Source organism: Phacochoerus africanus, chromosome 3, assembly GCF_016906955.1.
Source record: "Phacochoerus africanus isolate WHEZ1 chromosome 3, ROS_Pafr_v1, whole genome shotgun sequence".
Classification (NCBI taxonomy): domain Eukaryota; kingdom Metazoa; phylum Chordata; class Mammalia; order Artiodactyla; family Suidae; genus Phacochoerus; species Phacochoerus africanus.
Genome location: NC_062546.1, coordinates 53,015,638 through 53,035,235, shown reverse-complemented (window position 1 = coordinate 53,035,235; position 19,598 = coordinate 53,015,638). Strand labels below are relative to the sequence as shown.

At 48.6% G+C, this 19,598-nt stretch overlaps 1 protein-coding gene across 3 annotated transcripts; it reads left to right on the top strand.

Moving 5' to 3' along the window:
* Positions 1 to 6,564: 6,564 nt before the first annotated feature.
* On the top strand, positions 6,565 to 18,325 carry GINS4 (GINS complex subunit 4). Of its 3 annotated transcripts, none has more exons than XM_047771816.1 (8): positions 6,566 to 6,739; positions 7,523 to 7,637; positions 11,190 to 11,276; positions 12,888 to 13,001; positions 15,493 to 15,590; positions 16,023 to 16,111; positions 16,877 to 16,967; positions 17,045 to 18,325. In XM_047771816.1, the coding sequence occupies exons 2-8, from the start codon at positions 7,542 to 7,544 to the stop codon at positions 17,139 to 17,141; spliced, it is 672 nt and encodes a 223-aa protein (XP_047627772.1). In that variant the 5' UTR covers positions 6,566 to 6,739; positions 7,523 to 7,541; the 3' UTR covers positions 17,142 to 18,325. The 3 variants fall into 3 exon arrangements, with proteins under 3 accessions (XP_047627775.1, XP_047627772.1, XP_047627774.1); XM_047771818.1 differs by having other exon boundaries at positions 6,566 to 6,751; positions 17,045 to 17,207; XM_047771819.1 differs by lacking the exon at positions 11,190 to 11,276 and having other exon boundaries at positions 6,565 to 6,739; positions 17,045 to 17,207.
* Positions 18,326 to 19,598: the final 1,273 nt, after the last annotated feature.

Here is a 19,598-nt window from a genome sequence, read left to right as displayed (position 1 = left end):
GCAGCGAGGGGGCGGGCACGTGGCTCTACATCATAGACTTCAAGGCCGATCTGGCTACGGCTGGGTGCCCAGTTGCCCATCCGAGGCCCAAGCGAAGCCCCCATTCTGAGGGGCAAGGGAGTTGGTGATTATAACAAGTCATTTTAATGACTGAGTAGAGACTGTGATCAATGGAACTTTTTTTTTTCATAATAGAGAGTGAGAAGAGCAGTCGCGGGCCTTCCTTGGTCTTCATCCAGAGGGAGGGAAGAACTATTCCCAACAAGTAAATGTAAAGGGACAAAAATAAAGTTGCTTGGAATTCCCGTTGTGGCTCAGTGGGATACAAATCCAATAGTATCCATGAAGATGTGGGTTCCATCCCTGGCCTCACTCAGTGGGTTAAGGATCCAGCGTTGCCTTGCCGTGAGTTGTGGTGTAGGTTGCAGATGCTGCTCCCACCGTGTTGCTGGGGCGTAGGCCAGGCAGCTGCACCTCCCATTCGACCCCTAGCCTGGAAACTTCCATCTGCCACTGGTGCGGCCCTAAAAAGAAAAAAAAAATTGCCTTATGAATACATTCCATGAGTTATCCTGCTATCCACACACACAGTGTTTATGTTATCATCATATTACTTTTGGGTACATATGTGGTAAAATATGTAAACACGCCTGGGAGTGATAAATGCCGAATTGTGGTCACTTCTAGAGGGGGAGGAAGAGCATGGGGTCAGAAAGAGGAGGGCAAGGTCCAGATTGAACGTGGTAGGTGAGGTGGTTTCTTGATTTCCATACTTCATCTAGTGCCTAAAAAGTGTTTCTGGAGTTCCCGTCGTGGTGCAGTGGTTAACAAATCTGACTAGGAACCATGAGGTCGAGGGTTCGATCCCTGCCCTTGCTCAGTGGGTTAACGATCCAGCGTTGCCGTGAGCTGTGGTGTAGGTTGCAGACTCGGCTTGGATCCTACGTTGCTGTGGCTCTGGAGTAAGCCAGTGGCTGCAGCTCCGATTCAACCCCTAGCCTGGGAACCTACACATGCTGTGGAAGCGGCCCTAGATAAAGCAAAACAAAACAAAAAAGTGTTTCTTATGGAAACCACTGCATGTATTTGTCCACATAAATGACCATATCCTAAATACTATGCACACCAATTAAGCTGTGGGCTTAGTAGCAAGGTGGGCTTTGATAATTTTACACAATACCCTCCATCACCCCCACCCCAGCTGGCATTTTTACTCAAGTCTCTATTTGCAACCTCTTCCAAGCCTTCAGGCCTGCTGGTTTTGTTGGCTCATTAATTACCAAGAAACATTGGTCTTGTTGTGCCAATTTCTGCTGTACAGCAAAATGACCCAGTCATACACATATATACTTTCTTTTTCTCATATTCCATCAAATCTAGCCCAAGAGATCCGATAGAGTTCCCTGCACTGTACAGCAGGTCCTCATTGCTTATCCATTCTAAATGGAATAGTTTGCATCTACTAACCCCAAATTCCCAGAAACTGGCATAGCATTGTAAATCAACTATACTTTAATGAAAAAAAAATTGTTTTAATAAATAAATAATTTTGTTAAAAAGTTCATTATGATCTAAACAAACAAACCAACAAAACAAAACACTAGCCTTGGAATTCCCTGGTGGCCTAGTAGTTAAGGATACAGGGTGTTACTGACATGACTCCTGTTGGATCCCTGGTCCAAGTACCGCACCACAGGCATGGCCAAAAAAAAACCAAACAAACAAACAAACAAAAAAAAATAGAAAGAAAAGGAACACTACACTAGCCTCAGAGTCCCACGAGGTCTAATTATACCCCCCCCCCAAAAATGAAAAATATGGACAAAGAGCTTTTTCCTGTTTATAAGTATGTGAGTAGGCCTCTAAAAGAAACGAATTAAACTTCCAGCCTAGAAGCAGCCTATAGCCAAGGGTAAAGTTCAGGGTCAAGCTGAATTTCTCTCATAAAGTAAACTTGTCAAGGCGAGACAAAGAGGGTGACTGGCAGCTTATGAGCTCACTTCCCCACAAGCAGGGAAAAGTCCAGAGTAATTGCAGTCCTGCCAGAGCTCTGTGGGTCACATCCAAATCTTATTGATTCCAAGCACTGCCCTACGTTGTAAGCATTTAGAAATACTGAGTTGGACCTGGTTTTCAATTAGAGCTAGAGACAATTCCCTAGAGTAAATGATGTGGACCCTAATAAACACGAGGACCTACCTAGCTCGTAGACATTTTTCCATGGGAGATTCATGACACAAAGGCACATGGATTTCTGGCTGGAAAAGTCACATTTCTCTTTGCTTGACTCTTATCCAGAAAGTCGTTAAGAAAATCCTTTTCCTTGGTCTGATAAATGTTATTTGGCCATAGTTTTTCAGAAGACAGATTTAAGTGGGGCAAAAAAAAAAAAGCATCACAGTCCCTGTATATTCTGCAATGAGCAAATAACTGCACAGACTTCACATCTCCTCGCGGCTGTTCACATCCTCCTCCTTGGAACCAACTCATTTCTCCTGCAAACTGTGCTCGCCAGCCACCTCCTCAGGGAGTCTGCGCTAGGGTGAATGTTTGTGTCCCCCCAGAATTCACTTGTGGAGACCCTAACCCCCAAGGTGAGGGCGTTAGGAGGTGGGGGCCTTGGGGAGGTGATTAAGTCATGAGAGTGGAGCCCTCGTGAATGAGATTAGTACCCTTATAAAACCAGTCCAGGGAGTTCTGGCAGGGCTCAGTGGTAACAAACCCGTCCAGTATCTATGAGGACTCGGTTTTGATCCCTGGCCTCCCTCAGTGGGTTAAGGATGGCCGTTGCCATGAGCTGCGGTGTAGGTCACAGACACACCTCGGACCTGGCGTTGCTGGGGCTGTGGTGTTGGCCAGCAGCTGTAGTTCCAATTCGATCCCCAGCCTGGGAACTTCCATATGCCTCAGGGACAGCCCCAGAAAGACCAAAAAAAAAAAAAAAAGGTTTACAGTAAGAGTTCCCGCTGTGGAGCAATGGAATCAGTGGCATCTCTGCAGCACCAGAACACAGGTTCAGTTTCTGGCCCAGCACAGTGGGTTAAAGGATCTAGCATTGCCAGAGCTGTGGGGTAGGTTGCAACATCAGCTCAGATCTGACCCCTGGCCAGGGAACTCCATATGCCAAGGGGCAACCAAAAAAGAAAAAAAAGGAAGAAGAGTGTAAGGTATACAGGTGACCTAAATGTTGGGGATAGTTTCACGGAGGAAGAAGTCCTCCAGTTTGGCTGAGTCCTAAAGGATGCACAGGAGTTCATCAGTTGGTTAAATGGAATGAGAAAAGTCAAGAAACAGGGAACATCAGGTGCAAAGAAAGGAGACAAAAATCCATCACATCCCTGAGTAGTTCAACATGGACAGAAGAGGGTTAAGGATCCGGTGTTGTCACTGCAGTGGCTCAGGTTGCCGCTATGACACGGGTTCGGGTTCGATCCCTGGCCCCAGAAATTATATGTGCCATGGGCATGGCAAAAAAAAGAAAAAAAAGCAACTGCTTTGGGAAATTGATCCCTGACCTAAGATTTGAGGGAAGAGGTAAAGAATTACAGGAGTTCCCGTCATGGTGCAGTGGTTAATGAATCCGACTAGGAACCATGAGGTTGCGGGTTCGATCCCTGGCCTTGTCAGTGAGTTGAGGATCTGGGGCCCCCGTGAGCTGGGGTATGGGTTGCAGACGCAGCTCAGACCCCGCATTGCTGTAGCTCTGGTGTAGGCCAGTGGCTACAGCTCCGATTAGACCCCTAGCCTGGGAACTTCCATATGCCGAGAGAACAGTCTAGAAAAGACAAAAAAAAAAAAAAAAGAAAAGAAAAGAAAAGAAATATCATGTATTGCCCAGATTTTATAATTGTTCAGGGCTCTGGTCTCCTGAGTGTTCCAGCATCTCAGCCACACCAGGTATGGGGTTTTACCATCAGCCAGAAAAATACTTACACATTCACCAGTCAACTGCTTTTCCTGTAAGGCTAAAAGGAAATATTCTTAGAGGACCTTTCTGCCTTCTGTAAAAATGCAAGTTGCCAAGTTCCCACTGTGGCACAACGGGATTGGCAGCATCTCTGGAACACTAGGGCACAGGTTCAATCCCTGGGTTAAGGATCTGGCATTGCTACAGCTGTGGCATAGGTTGAGGTTGCAGCTGCGGCTTGGATCTGATCACTGGCCCAGGAACTCCATAGGTCATGGGGCGGCCAAAAAAGAAGAAAAAAAAAATGCAAGTTGCCCTCTTTCATTCCAATCCTTAGTCCAGATCGTCACTAATTCAGAACAACTGGGGGTTAAACTTCGCTTAATGAATACACGCCCCAAGACTACCAAGGGTAGTGAGACTAAGAATGTGATGGAATTCAGAGGAAGGAAACATTGAGAAACACCTGTTGACCAAATGAGCAAGGCAGTGATGACGTGAACCCTAATGACAGCATTACATACTATTTAGAAAGTACTTTTCTCCAAAAAGGCCCAAGATACTGTATGTGTATATACATATATATATATATATATATATATATATATATGTATGTATGTATGTATGTATATGGCCTATTACCCTTAGTGATTGAAAAAATAGGTCCAATGGAGTTCCCCCTGTGGCTCAGCAGTAATAAACCCCACTAGTATCCATGAGGACGAAAGTTGTATCCCTGACATTGCTCAGTGGGTTAAGGATCTGGCGTTGCTATGACCTGTGGTGTAGATCACAGACGTGGCTTGGATCTGGTATTGCTGTGGCTGTGGTGTAGGCTGGTGGCTGTAGCTCCTATTGGATCCCTAACCTGGGAACTTCCATATGCTATCCCTAAAAAGAAAAAAAAAGAAAAACGAGAAAGAAAGAGAGCGGGCGGATGCCGCCTGGCCCTTCCTGACTCAGGTCCGGAAGCCCTGTAGCCTTACGTCTGCCACATTATCTCCGTCCAGGCAGTTACAGAGATCTTCCCAGGTTTAAGGGGCAAGATCACAGCCCCCACCTCCAATGGAGGCGATCAGCATCATAGTGCAGTAAGAGGAGTTGATCATGAGATCGATATCAGAGCAGCACTCTTGGGAAAACACAACCTGCCACAACTCAAAACCGCTGGATCACCAATCATTGGAACGGACCTTGAAAAGGCCATCATCTGTCACAGCCCAAATGTCCCTCCCTTTTGGGATTCCCTTTGAGGTTCCACAGCCCTGTGTAAATATGCCCACTCTCTCACTCAGTATACTTTATTGTAATCATTTTCATAACATGATAATAACCCAACAGGTATTACCAACCTGTCAAGTAGCCGAACTTTTTTTTTAAATGATAGTTGATTTACAATGTTGTGCCAATTTCTGCTGTACAGAAAAGTGACCCAGTCTCATGTGTGTATATATGTGTGTGTGTATTCCCTTTCTTGTGTTCTATCATAGTCTATCCCAAGAGACTGGATATAGGATATTTCTTTTTCCTAATCAATCAATATGGCAGAGAAAAGAAATACCACAGGGGAATTCCTATCATGGTTCAGTGGAAACAAATCTGACTAGCATCCATGAGGACATAGGTTCGATCCCTGGCCTCACTCAGTGGGTTAAGGATCTGGTGTTGCCATGAACTATGGTGGAGGTCGCAGCCACTACTCGGATCCTGTGTTGCTGTGGCTCTTGCGCAGGCCAGCGGCTACAGCTCAGATTTGACGCCTAGCCTGGCAACCTCCATATGTCGCAGGTGTGGCCCTAAAAAGACAAAATAATAATAATAATAATAATAAAAAAAAAGAAACACCACAAAGAGTCTTCCGATTGATGGGGAAGAGACACTTCCAGGGGAGCCAGAAGTGAAACTCTGCACAGAAAACGAAGGAGAGCAGAAAGAAAAGCGTCAGCAATTTAGAGATAAAAAACTATAATCACACAAAGAAAAACAAAAAAATATGCATATATATGTTTTTGCCCTCCAGCAAAAGGTAGAAGGCATAACATTTAATGTCAAAATAACCTAGAGAGCAGCTGAGCTGGAAGCATTGCCCAAAGCAGTGGTTCTCCAAGCTCACCTGCATGGGAATCACGTGATGAGCCAAGTCTGTTGAACCTCATCCCCCAGTTTCTGATTCCACAGGTCTGGTTGGGTCTGAGAACCTGGATTTCTCTCAGGTCCCAACGGATGTGGTTGTTGGTGGTCTGGCACCCCTTACAGCGCCTTTCGAACCACTACCTATAGGCTGGGAGTAGTGGCCAAAGCAAAGGTTCCAGCAGAGATGAAGGAACCAGAAAGGACACAAGAGCGGGCGTGAAAATACGCAGGAGGTGGAAAAGTCCTGATTTTAACACAGCCCACCTTTCTGTCCGCCGGGCTACAAGCCAGAGCACACGCGGGCGACAGCACCAGGTGGAGAGGCCCACGTCGCCGATGTCCTCAGTCGCGGTGGCCAGGCGCCCCCTGCCGACCATCACTGGCGCCGGCCAAGGGGGGCGGGGTTCACCCGGCCCCGCCTCCCGCCTCCTCCTGTCAGGAAGTTGCTGGGAGAGCCCCACGGACGCAATCCCCGCCCCTGGGTGGGCACGGCAGCAGGGCGTGATTGGTCAGCGCCGTCAGTGCGCGCTGACGTTAGACGCAGAGGGGATGTTCGGAGAGAAGAGCGGGAGCTGAGAAGTGGATCGACTGCTTCCCCGGAAGTCTTCGCGTGGACTGCCAGGGGGCCTGTGCTTAGTCGGCAAGCGTCCGGCCCTTCCTGCCCGTACCCCGGAAGGCCTCGCACCTGCCCCGGCACGGGTGAGCGTGCAGGTGGGAGCGGGTGCGCGCGCGCGCGTTGGGGGAGGTGGTGACCATGTGCCTGCGGCCCCAGGAGGGGAGCTGAGCTGAGCTGTAGGAATGTGCCCTGGGTTTCCCTGAGGCTTCGGAGACGTGCCCTCCGTCCCCACTACCCACCTTCCCGATGCTACTGGACCATGTGTTTCTAGGAAGTGGGCGTAGGTTGGTTCTCCTGGCAGTTTTAAGTGTCTGCTGTGAGGCGCGGCGCCAAGCGCAGGGGCTGCCCTGGTCGTTGTGTCCCCAGTACTTAGAGGTGCCAGGATTCCCATTAGAGCTGAGTGAACGCAGTCCCTTAGGAAAGACCTCTTCTTGGAAAGCAGACAAGTGTGATAGTTGTTTCGTTCAGGGTGCACGTGGAAACACGGGTTAAGGATCCGGCGTTGTCACTGCAGCGGCTCAGGTTGCCGCTATGACACGGGTTCGATCCCCGGCCCCAGAAATTATACATGTCATGGGCATGGCAAAAAAAAAAAAAAAGCGACTGCTTTGGGAAATTGATCCCTGACCTAAGATTTGAGGGAAGAGGTAAAGAATTACAGGAGTTCCCGTCGTGGCTCAGTGGTTAACGAATCCGACTAGGAACCATGAGGTTGCAGGTAAGTAAAGAATTACAAAACCACAGTCTATGAATTCTCTAGCCACCACCAATGACAACTCCAGTAAACATTTCCCTTTTCCAGATATGTAATTGCCTATTCTTGCAAATGGAAAACATGGCACAGTATGGGTTCTTTTATTTATTAGGTTCCCGATTTCAGAGAAGATGACAGAGGAACTGGACCTCTTGGGACAGGACTCTGATGGGGACAGTGAGGAGGTGGTCCTGACTCCTGCAGAGCTCATTGACAGGCTGGAGCAGGTAAACAGCCCCCACAGAATCCCCCTGCTCCAAGTTGAGCCACTGTATTTAGTGCAGCTGTGCAGATGTCAGGAATCAAAATGAGAAGATGGAATTCAAGGCTGATTTCAAGAGAAGATGGACTGGATATAACCACCCACACAGAAATAGGAAATAAGGGCCCTGGTAGAAACCTCATAATGTCAAAAACAGAGTCCTCAAGTGAGGCCAATAAGAGACAGCTTTGGGGACATTTACTAGAACAGTTTGCACAACAAAGATCTACACATTGTTTGCATGCACTGCGGAAGTGTTGCAGTAGAGACCTGCAGGGTGTAGACTTTAGTCCCTTGAAATGTCTGCCATTTCCCTGTAGAATGCTTGGATTAACAAGAAAGTGCTGAAACACCTTCTTTAGCCAAGAAAGTGCTGAAACACCTTCTTTAGCCAAAACTGGCCTTATTCTTCTTTTTCCTCCAAATACTTTTCTTTTATCAGTTCTGTATGTTTACTGCTTCCCTAAAATCACTTCTGGGATACTTCTTTTAGTCATAGCAGCCATGGTTTATTGGGCATTTCCTGTGTGCCAGAGTTGTTTATAGTTGTTTTCTCATGAAGTCTTGATGGTTTCAGAGTTCAGACTGCCTCTATTTTTTGCTCGGGGCCTCACGCATCAGCATGTGGAAGTTCTAGGACAGGGATCAAACCCGAGCCACAGCGGTGACAACACTGAATCCTAACCACTGGGCCACCAGGGAACTCCCCAGCTATTTGTATATTTTTTTCCCCCCAGACTACCTGTGTTTAAATCTCTGCCTGCCACTCGTGTGTCTTACAACTTAGGCAAGTTGGACAGTTTGTCTGCAGCACTTCCTCAGCTGTAAAGTGGAGTTAATAATGGTAGCCTCACAGAGTTGTTGTGGTGAGGATTAAACGAGATAACATGTGGGAAGTGCTCAGAGTGCTGTCTGATGCATGCTGAGCACTCGCTGGATGTTAGCTGCGAGTGGTAATAGTCCTTACAGCAGCCCACCGGGGCAGGTATTACCTCCATTTTACAAATGAGGACACTGAGGCTTAGAGATTAACACACATAACTGGCCAAGGTCATGCAATGGCAGCAGAGCCAGGATATGAACCTGGTCTCTGATCCACTGCAGTCACTGCTTTTTCTTTCCCACTTTAACTGCCCCTTTGCAGAACTCTCTCATGTTTGTTGCTTTAGCATTATTTATTTTTTATTTTTTTGTCTTTTTAGGGTCGCACTTGTGGCATATGGAGGTTCCCAGGCTAGGGGTCTAATCAGAGGTGTAGCTGCTGGCCTATGCCAGAGCCACAGCAACGCCACATCCAAGTCCCGTCTGCGACCTACACCACAGCTCACGGCAATGCCAGATCCTTAACCCACTGAGCGAGGCCAGGGATCAAACCTGCAACCTCATGGTTCCTAGTTGGATTCATTTCTGCTGTGCTACAACGGGAACTCCCAAGCTTTAGCATTCTTTGTGCTCTCCTACCCTAAATGCCATCATGAGTGACAAAACCCAAGAAGGTAATTTTGAAATTATATTTTCTATGAGAATTCTGACTATATTGCAGTGAATTCTTAATTTGTGTTTGTATCAGAGCTTTTTTTTTTTTTTTTTTAATCTTTTGAGAGACACACCCGTGGCATATGGAAGTTCCCAGGTCAAATCGGAGCTACAGCTGCCCACCTACACCACAGCCACAGCAACTTGGGATCCGAGCCACGTCTGTGACCTTCACCACAGCTCATGGCAACACCGGATCCTTAACCCGCTGAATGAGGCCAGGGATTGAACCTACATCCTCGTGGATACTAGTCAAATTCGCAACCCGCTGAGCCACAGTGGGAACTCCTTGTGTGTATTTTTGTACCTATTGAATAAAAAGGAAATAAAAATTCCTGCTTTATAAGTCCTCTGATAATTTGATCTTTTTTTCACAAATTCTGCTCCTTGAAAACACAGGACGTCTCAGAGTTCCCACTGTGGTACAGTGGGTTAAGAATCTGACTGCAGCAGGCTAGGTCACTGTGGAGGTGCAGGTTCAGTCCCTGGCCTGGGAACTAACTAACATGCAGCCATAAAAAAGAAAGAAAATACAAGATGGTCTTTCTGGTTAATTCTATATATCTGCAATACTATTATAAAATTTTGAGCACCTGGAAAAAATGATAGTAGCAATACCTGATACTTAATAACATGTCCAGATGGTGATGTTGGAGAAGCAGAGATGCAAGGATGTCAGAAGGAATAAATGGAGACTGCTTGGCCTGTAATTCTGAGCTATGCTAAAGCGAAATCCCCTGTGATTGCAAGATTTCCTCAGTCCCCTGTTCTAGTTCCCTAAGCCTTGATAATTTCTGAAAGGTACCAAGTGTCTGGGCCTGAATCATAAATGAGGAATTGACCGTCTCATTCCCAAACTGTGTAGTGGCAGAATTTCCATATCTATTGTGACCTTTTATACTCTTGGACTAACAACTTCATCTCTGTTTTTCATGAGTAAGGTACAGATAACCGTATCCACTTCTCAGATGAGTATAATGATGAGTAGGAAAGCATGAAGTGCTCTGAGCTTCAGTAAGAGACTGTAGATTTACCACTTCTCCTCCCAGAATAGAGGGGTGCTGGTGCCCCCTGGTGGACAGTAGCAGGAAGAGTAGAAAGGTGCTGCTTCTTGGTAAAGCGCACCCTCTGGCTACCAGGTAGGGTTATTCTTAGCAGGAGGTATGCTGCCAACATTTCAAAGTGAATGGTGATTTTTTTTTTTTTTCCTGATAATGCTGGTTGAATAAAAGGTCGTGAACACAGCCCGCCCACTAAAAGAAATTAAAAAGCCATCATTAAACATAGCTAAATATAGTTAAATATTTCCCGTTGTGGCTGGGTAGGTAAAGAACCCAACTAATATCCATGAGGATGCGGGTTCAATTCCTGGGTTAAGAATCCAACATTAGGAGTTCCTGTCGTGGCTCAGTGGTTAACAAATCCGACTAGGAACCATGAGGTTGCGGGTTCAATCCCTGGCCTTGCTCAGAGGGTTAAGGATCCGGCGTTGCCGTGAGCTGTGGTGTAGGTTGCAGACACGGCTCGGATCCCGTGTTGCTGTGGCTGTGGTGTAGGCTGGTGGCTACAACTCCTATTTGACCCCTAGCATGGAAACCTCCATATGCCAAGGGAGTGGCCCTGGCAAAGGCAAAGATTAAAAAAAAAAAGAATCCAGCATTGCCATGAGCTGGGGTTGTGGGTCACAGACGTATCTTGGATCCCTTGTTGCTGTGGCTGTGGTGTAGGCCGGCAGCTGCAGCCCCAATTCGACCCCTAGCCTGGGAACTTCCATATGCCACAGGTTCGGCCACAAAAAAACAAAAACAAAAGCATAACTTGTTTTCAAAGCATTTCCAGTATTTCCTTCTGGTCAGCAGTCATCTTTGCTGAAGGAGCTGTGATTTGGGATGAGTGCACTAATTCACAGGGTTATTTCGCTCCATTGTGAGTAATGCTCTTTCGTTGGGGGTGGGGGGGGGGGGTGGCATTGTTTTCTCAGGCCTGGATGAATGAAAAGTTTGCACCTGAGCTGCTGGAAAACAAGTCTGAAATCGTAGAGTGTGTCATGGAACAGCTGGATCACATGGTAAGAGGTGCCTGTCTCGGGTCAAAGGACAACTCTAGGAGGGATGTCGGCAGAGTGAGAGGTCTTGCTCTGAAAGCAAACCTGTTTGGCCCAGCCTAGTTTTGTTTTAAACACTGAATGAGTTATCTACGTTTACAAAGTGTGAGAGCCCCTGGGAACATCTGAGTGTTGGCTTCCCATGAAATCCCCATGGATATAGGCTTCTCAAAACCTGTTCACACCACTCCCGTGTCTGTACATGAGAACAGCTGAGCAGAGCAGGGTAAGGGCCACCCTTTCAGGTGCCCCCCAATGCCCCAGGCCCTGGGCGCCCACCTTCCTCCGCTGTACCTCACCCTCCTGGCCCTGTGGCCTCTGAGTTTGTTGCCTTTGGCTTAGATGAGCCCGGCTTTGGTCACTGTCAGTCTCAGGGTAGCTGTTTTACAGTTTCTTGGCTAATGTTTTCACACTGCTTTTAACATCCTTAAAGGAGTTCCCATTGTTGCTCAGTGGGTTAAGAACCCAACTAGTATCCATGAGGATGTGGGCTCAACCCCTGGTCTCGCTCAGTGAGTTAAGAATTCATTGTTGGAGTTCCTGTCGTGGCACAGTGGTTAACAAATCTGACTAGGAACCATGAGGCTGAGGGTTCGATCCCTGGCCTCACTCAGTGGGTTAAGGATCTGGGATTGCCGTGAGCTGTGGTGTAGGTCGCAGATGCGGCTCGGATCTGGCATTGCTGTGGCTGTGGCATAGGTGGTGGCTACAGCTCCAATTAGACCCCTAGCCTGGGAACCTCCATATGCCACGGGAAGTGGTCCTAGAAAAGGCAAAAAGACAAAAAAAAAAAAAAAGAATCCGGTGTTGCTATGAGCTGTGGTGTAGGTCACAGATGCCATTTGGATCCTGTGTGGCTGTGGCTGTGGTGTAGGCTGGCAACTGTAGCTCCAATTCAGTCCCTAGCCTGGGAACCTCCATATTCCTTGGGTGCTGCCATAAAACAAATGAAAAAGACCCTTCAGATCTTTCTTCTGTTCTGCTGTGTTATCTCCTTTACAGTTGAGTTGTTCTTCTGGGCCCTTCTGACCACCCAGATTCAGATTCTACTCAAATGGTCATTTTCTACAAGCAAAAGAGTACTGTTTGCACTTTTTGCAACAAGACTATAGTCGTGTATAACTGTGTGATTAAGAAACTAAAATGAGAGCCCTTACAAGTTGCTTTGTCCTGTGACCGCATGTGGCTTCACCATTGCCAACAGTGATGGTCCTCGTGGGCCTCGTGCAGTGAACAAAAAAAGTGCTTAGCCTTTGACGCTCCTATGCTCATGCTTTTTTACAGACTTCATGTTCTCTGTTTTTGTTCTGTTTGTTTTGCTTTTTAGGGCCACACCTGCAGCATATAGAGGTTCCTAGGCTAGGGGTCAAAATGGAGCAGCAGCCACCACCCTTCGCCACAGCCACAGCAGCACAGGATCAGAGCCGAGACTGCGACCTACACCACAGCTCACAACACTGGATCCTTAACCTACTGAGCAAGGCCAGGAATTGAACCCACATCCTCATGGATCCTCATCAGAATCGTTAACTGATGAGCCACGAAGGGAACGCCCCTCATGTTCTCTGTTAATAGGAGGAAAATCTCAGGAGAGCCAAGAAGGGGGACCTGAAGGTCAGCATCCATCAGATGGAGATGGAGAGGATCCGCTTTGTCCTGAGCAGCTACCTGCGGTGTCGGCTCATGAAGGTTTGCCAAGGGCTCCCTGCAGCCCATCCTAGGGAGGAGCTGGGAGGGTGCAGCCTGGAGATGCTCTGGGGCCCCACAGCGGGGGGCCAAAGTGAGGAGGGCCAGACATCGTTCCTGGGTGTCACCCACATCACAGATCCAGGGACGGTGTTAGTCTGACTGCTGCTCGATGGCACCCCATGGAGTGGCCCTGTGGCAGCATTATGGGTGGAATTTGCATTGGTAGAACAAAGAATACTGAAGAAGGGAACTAGATGGTTTGGGGGTTTTTTGTTTGGGTTTTTTTTGGGGGGGGGGCATGCCTGTGGCATGCAGAAATTTCCAGGCCAGGGATCAAACCACAACACCACAGCAGTGCCCATGCCAGACCTTTAATCCCCTGGCCACCAGGAAACTCCCAAGGAGAACTAGTTTTAAGAACTCTTTTGCATTTGTCATTCAGTCAGTGTCAAGTGCACCACAATAATGACATTTAACGCAGTCTCTGTGGCCACCTAACTTATAAAAATGAAACTGCAAGACATCCTGATTTTGTATCATGTCTCTTTTAATCCTGGAAAGTTCTTACTTCTTTGAAGCTGCTTCTCCTTTGGTTCCACTTGTCCTCTGAGTTATTACAAAGCAAACACATTTACTTCTTTAACAATATGGGTCTGAACTGCATGGTCCACCTATAGGCAGAATTTTTTCACTTGAATCTGCGGTCACAGGACTTTGGATACAGGGGCCAACAGTAAAGTTATTCACAGGCTTTGACTGTACAGGGTTGAAGGTGCCCCCCCTCCCACCCCGCAACCCCAGAGTCATTCAGGGATCACCCATACCCTCTTCCACGTGAGAGCGCGGCAGAGATCTGACAGCAGCTCCCCAGGCTCATCAGAGTCCTCTAGCTGAACATTTCGGCCTTTATTTTCTCCTCTTCTCTTCCCTGAAAAGGTTTGTCCACAATCTTCCTAAATTATCCCACCCTCAATGGAGCACAGAATTCCCGCTGTCATTTGGTCACTTTGGTGAAAGATGGGCTGACCACTTCCTTTATCCTGGATGTTAGACTGTTGGATTGGTGGTGATGCTGCCCAGCATCACGTAGCACTTGCAGGCTCATTCTGCCTCTCCGTGAACACAAATCTCTTCTGAAGTTTTTAAATTATTGTTATTACCCCATCCTGTCACCCCCAAGTGTTTGCATGGCTTGATTTATCTTTTGGCTGTACCCGTAACGTGGAAGTTCTCAGGCCAGGAGTCAAACCTGAGCCACTGCAGTGACAGTGCCAGATCCTTAACCCCTTGCACCACTAGGGAAGGATCAGACCTCCTTGATCTCCGCCCTCGGCTCCTCCTCACTGTTGTCCTGACCCTGCTTGCAAGGAGTAGTTCCCCAACGGAAGTGATCATGACAGCATTGACTCCAGACCAGAGTGCCCTTCCTGGTCCCTCATCACACACACACACCTTTCTGTGGCTTTTAGCTTTTTCTTCTCTTTTTACGGCCACACCCTCGCCATGTGGAAGTTTGCAGGCTGCCGGCCTGCACCACACCCACTGCAACACCAGATTCAAGCTGGGCCCGCAACCTACACCACAGCTCACAGCAATGCCGGATCCTTAACCCACTGAGTGAGGCCAGGGATCAAACCCCCATCCTCACAGATGCTATGTCAGGTTCTTGACCCGCTGAGCCACAATGGGAGCTCTTAGTTTTTTGGTTTAATTTTTTTTCTTAGTTCTCAGCATTTTTCTCAAGCCTCACTTCATCATAGGCTTTATCCTTGCTGATAATGTTATTATGATTGATGTTACTCTCTGCCTGCTCATATATTCTGTGTGTGTCTCTCCAGCCTTTATTCTTTCCAGCCTTTGCTTCATCCTACAGAAGAACACCCTGTACGTTTACATAAAAATATTGAATGGCCTCCCCTTCCCTTTCTTTGAAATTCCATTTCCAGTGGTAGCTGCAGCGTTTCTTTTATGAAAGCCTCTCATCCTCTTTAAACCACCTTCCTTTTCAGAGCCCTGGTCTTTTTTTTTTAATTTTTAGGGCCACACTCGTGGCGTATGGAGGTTCCCATGCTAGGGGTCAAATCAGAGCTACAGCTGCCAGCCTATGCCAGAGCACAGCAATTTGGGATCCGAGCCGAGTCTGCGACCTACACCACAGCTCACGGCAATGCCGGACCTTAACCCACTGAGCGAGGCCAGGGATGGAACCCGCAACCTCATGGTTCCTAGTTGGATTCCTTTCCGCTGTGCCACAGTCTTTTCCTCCAAATTCTTTAGAAACCTGGCTTTTTAAAATCCAGAGGGCAGGTCTTATGATTAGAAAGCGTCTCGACCATGGAGACTGGCCATTTTTTAAGTCACTTTCAAGAGGAACCCGGACCTGTTGCAGAAAACTAGTATGTGTGACCCTCGAATCAGACAGGACCTCTGGTGACCCACTTCTCAAACCTGCTGATGGCGTGAAGTGCTGACATGTTTTCTGTCCCCACAGATAGAGAAGTTCTTTCCTCATGTCCTTGAAAAGGAGAAAACACGCCCTGAGGGGGAGCCTTCCAGCCTTTCTCCAGAAGAGTTTGCCTTTGCCCAAGAGTGAGTAAGCAGTACGTGTGGGCCGCCTGCACTGCCCTGCTCACGAGCACAGCTTCGTGGTTGTGTCCTCGAGGCCGATCACATAGCCGCTGTTGCCTGTCTGACAGCCCTGGTGGCTCCGCCAGGTCTGTTGCCACAGTGATTTTTTTTTTAATTATTTTTGTCTCTTTAGGGCCACATCCACTGCATATGGAGGTTCCCAGGCTAGGGGTCGAATCAGAGCTGTAGCCGCCAGCCTACGCCACAGCCACAGCAACGCCAGATCCAAGCTGTGTCTGCAATCTACACCACAGCCCACGGCAACTCCGGATCCCTGACCCACTGAGCAAGGCCAGGGATCGAACCTGCATCCTCATGGATACTAGCTGGGTTTGTTACCGCTGAGCCACCATGGGAACTCCATCACTGCAATCTTGAATCCGTGTGTTTCAGGTACATGGTGAACACAGAGAACTACTTGAAGAATGTCGCCTTAAAGCACATGCCTCCTAATTTACAGAAGGTGGACCTCCTGAGGGCAGGTGAGCGGATGTCCCTTTACAGACTCCAGGGGCCATGGTTACATCCCTCGGGTCTCCAGGTACCTTTGAGAAGGATCAGTGTCTTCCCTCAAACATGAGAAAATAAGTGTGTAGAGAGGCAGACAAGAGAAAGAGAGGGTTCTGGATCAAAAACAAAAAGTCTTTGAGGAGTTCCCCTCATGGCTCAACAGTAAGGAGCTCAACTAGTATCCATGAGGACGAGTATCCCCGGTCTCGCTCAGTGGGTTAAGGATCTGGCGTTGCCATGGGATGCTGTGGAGGCTGGCAGCTTCAGCTCCAATTCAACCCCTAGCCTGGAAACCTCCATATGTCACTGGTGTGGCCCTAAAAAAAAAAGTCTTTGGTAGCAGGAACAAGGGTAGCCATCGCCATGTGACCCCATCTCTCTAATCCCCTCTCCTCCCACCCTCCATCCAGAAATGTTTTCCGACTCGCTTTGCACACTGTCCTCCTAGGATGTGTGTGGTTCCCCCACGTCCCATGCTCTTTCTTCCCCTGCTCCCTGTGCACCCTAAGGCCTCCTCAGTTGCCGACCACATGGGTGCTGTGCAGCCTTGGTGGGAAGTACTCTCTTTCCCGAAGGAGCCAGATCTCCCACTTAGATCTCCAGTGCCCCAAGATGCTTTGACACCCGGGGGCGGGGGTCCCTTAGTGCTTGAGGCAGCTTGTCCCGGCAGCTTTTCGAACCTCGATCTCGTTGGCTGAGCCTTTCCTTTCTGATGGCATGGTCGTTTTTTCTGGCAGTTCCCAAACCAGACCTGGATTCATACGTGTTTCTGAGAGTGAAGGAGCGACAGGAAAACATCCTGGTGGAACCAGAGACAGACGAGCAGAGGTGAGTGGACGGTGGAGAGGCTGTCCCCATCGGGCCACAGCTGAGCTCTCTGGGCACGTGTCCTCCTCCTTTTCCAGGGACTACGTCATCGACCTGGAGGAAGGCTCCCAGCACTTGATCCGATACAAAACCATCGCTCCCCTTGTTGCCTCTGGAGCTGTACAGCTAATTTAAAACCAGAAGTTACTGGAGTTCCCGTTGTGGCTCAGCGGGTTAAGAACCCAACATAGTGTCTGTGAGGATGCCAGTTCAATCCCTGGCCTTCATCAGTGGGTTAAAGATCTGGCCTTGCCATGAGCTGTGCTGTAGGTTGCAGCTGCAGCTCAGATCCTGCGTTGCTGTGGCGTAGGCCAGCAGCTACAGCTCAAGATTTGACGCCTAGCCTGGGAACTTGCACATTCTGCAGGTGCGGCCCTAAAAAACCCCACAAATATCAAAAAGTAAACAAAGGTCAAAACAGAAGTAACTGACCAAGAACGAGGGCACAGAACATTACAGAATATATTTGGGACATCCCCTCCACCCCCACCCCAGTCACCTGCCCACCTGACCCCAAGCACAGTGGGTCACTGGGACAGTGAGGAGAGGACCTCAAGGCAGATCCCTCACTTATCACATATCCTAACTCTGCCCTTTTGGCGGAAGCAGCAGGTGGGCTGTCCCTCTGGGGGGCAGGGTCCAGGGAGACCCCCTGTGATATTTGAACTGAGGAAGGTGGGGCCCCCCTGCCTGTGCTGAGGGGACCAATTGGCCCTGAGCCCACGGAGGTGGGAGAGCTCACTTAACCCTCCTGGTAGAAGGACTGTAAATAGATTAAGCCCTCATGCCGCCTTCTGTGGCGTGTCCCTAGATCATGGAAACTCACCTTTTGGAACCTCTAACATTGGACTTAAAGCCAGCTTCTGTCACGCTTCCCTGAACATCCCAATAAGCTATTATTAGGTCCCAGCTCCGTGGCAGAAGGAGCCTGCGGGCGGTGCCCAGCATGCAGTTGAATGAAGCTCGTCCACCACCCCCAGGCCCGCCCGCAGGCCATCTGCCGGCCTTGCCAAGGCCCCGAGAGCCAGGTGGCATCGGCTCTTTTGAGGCTTTTCACTTTCTCAAGGCAAACAGACGAGGTTAAACTAAGTGAGTGGGTGACCCCTGAGGGAGGGGCATACAGACAGTGCGTGAGTCATCTTCCTCTGAAATGTGTTGATTGCATGCCAGTCTTTTCTCGCTCCATGGGAAGGCAGCAGGTTTTTATTTCCGATGCAAGTGTGTAGCAGCATCAGCGTGATGTTGCTGTCATTGCCAAGAGAGATCTCCAGTGAAAGCAAGGCAGGTTGTATTCGTTAATAAAAGCATTTTCGTTCTCACGCATGGCTTCGTTTCATCCAGCATCTTCAGCCTCTTGTTAACAAATGTGCACTGAGCATAGTGTGCTGGGTACAGTTCAGGGCTCCGGGGCTCAAACCCACAGTAAGACCGTCACCGACTCTGCCCAGGCAGGATAAGCACCTTGCAGCGGATTAGAACAGAGTGACCAGATTGGGTGCTCTGAGGGGTTCTCGCCGATTTTAGTGAACCTCTGAATTAGGCAGAGGATCTGAAAAACAAGAAGGGGCCAGACACACAGAGCTCAAAAGGAAAAGCTTTCTAGACCAAAAAAAAAAAAAGTTTGTACAAAGGCCCTGAGGCAGAAGTGAGTTTTGCCTGCAGTCAATGTAGCAGGAACACAGTAGGCACCATGAAAAGTGATACCCAATAAGGTCTGAGAGGCAGGCTGGGCCCTGATCACTTCAGCTTTGTCAGCAAGGACCCCACTGGCCCTCAGGACATCCTGAGATGCAGGCAGGGCTGGCAGTAGTCATAGGTGGGAAACGAAGTGGGCATTTAGCAGTAAGTGAACCCGAGTCTCCTTCCTTGTTACCTGTGTGCCTGACTGTGGCTTCTGCTGTGCTGAGTGGCCAGGACAGGGCCAAGCTGTCATTTCTTCATTTAGAAGAGCGCTTCTTAGGCCTTCAACTGCACTCCAATTGACTGGAGATCTTGTCAAGATACAGATTCGGACTCTGGAGGTCTGGGGTAGGGTCCTGGACTCTGCTGTGTGTCTGGGGAACCCCCAGGCTGTGCAGACGCTGCTGACTGAGGGATCCCGCTTTGATGGCATCTGTCACCCTTTCCCACCCCATGCGTCTAGTGAGGTCACTATCAAAGCCACAGACGGCATGGCTCCATTTCCTGGGTCACCTCTTCAAAGGAAGGCTAGTGTAGATAACTCATTTCAAGATCAGGGGGAAGTTGATTTCAAAACCAAGTAAAGGGAACTGACGTAGTGTGATGTCCTCTTTTTAGCTCTTTCAGCTTGTGGTGGATGTTTGGCTTTATTGTTTAAAAATTCTGCACTGGAGTTCTCTGGTGGCTCAGTGGGTTAAGGACCCACTGTCACTGTAGCAGCTCAGGTCACTGCTGTGGCTCAGGGTCAGTCCCTGGCCTGGGAACTTCTGCATACCGTGGGCTAAAAAAAAAAAAACAAACAAAAACAAAAACAAAACCCCTCACTGGAAGCGTGAAGGAATATTTGCCTTAAATCCTGTCATACTTTGTCACAAGCTCATTGCCAGCGAGCTTCCTGAGAAGTGCTTGCAG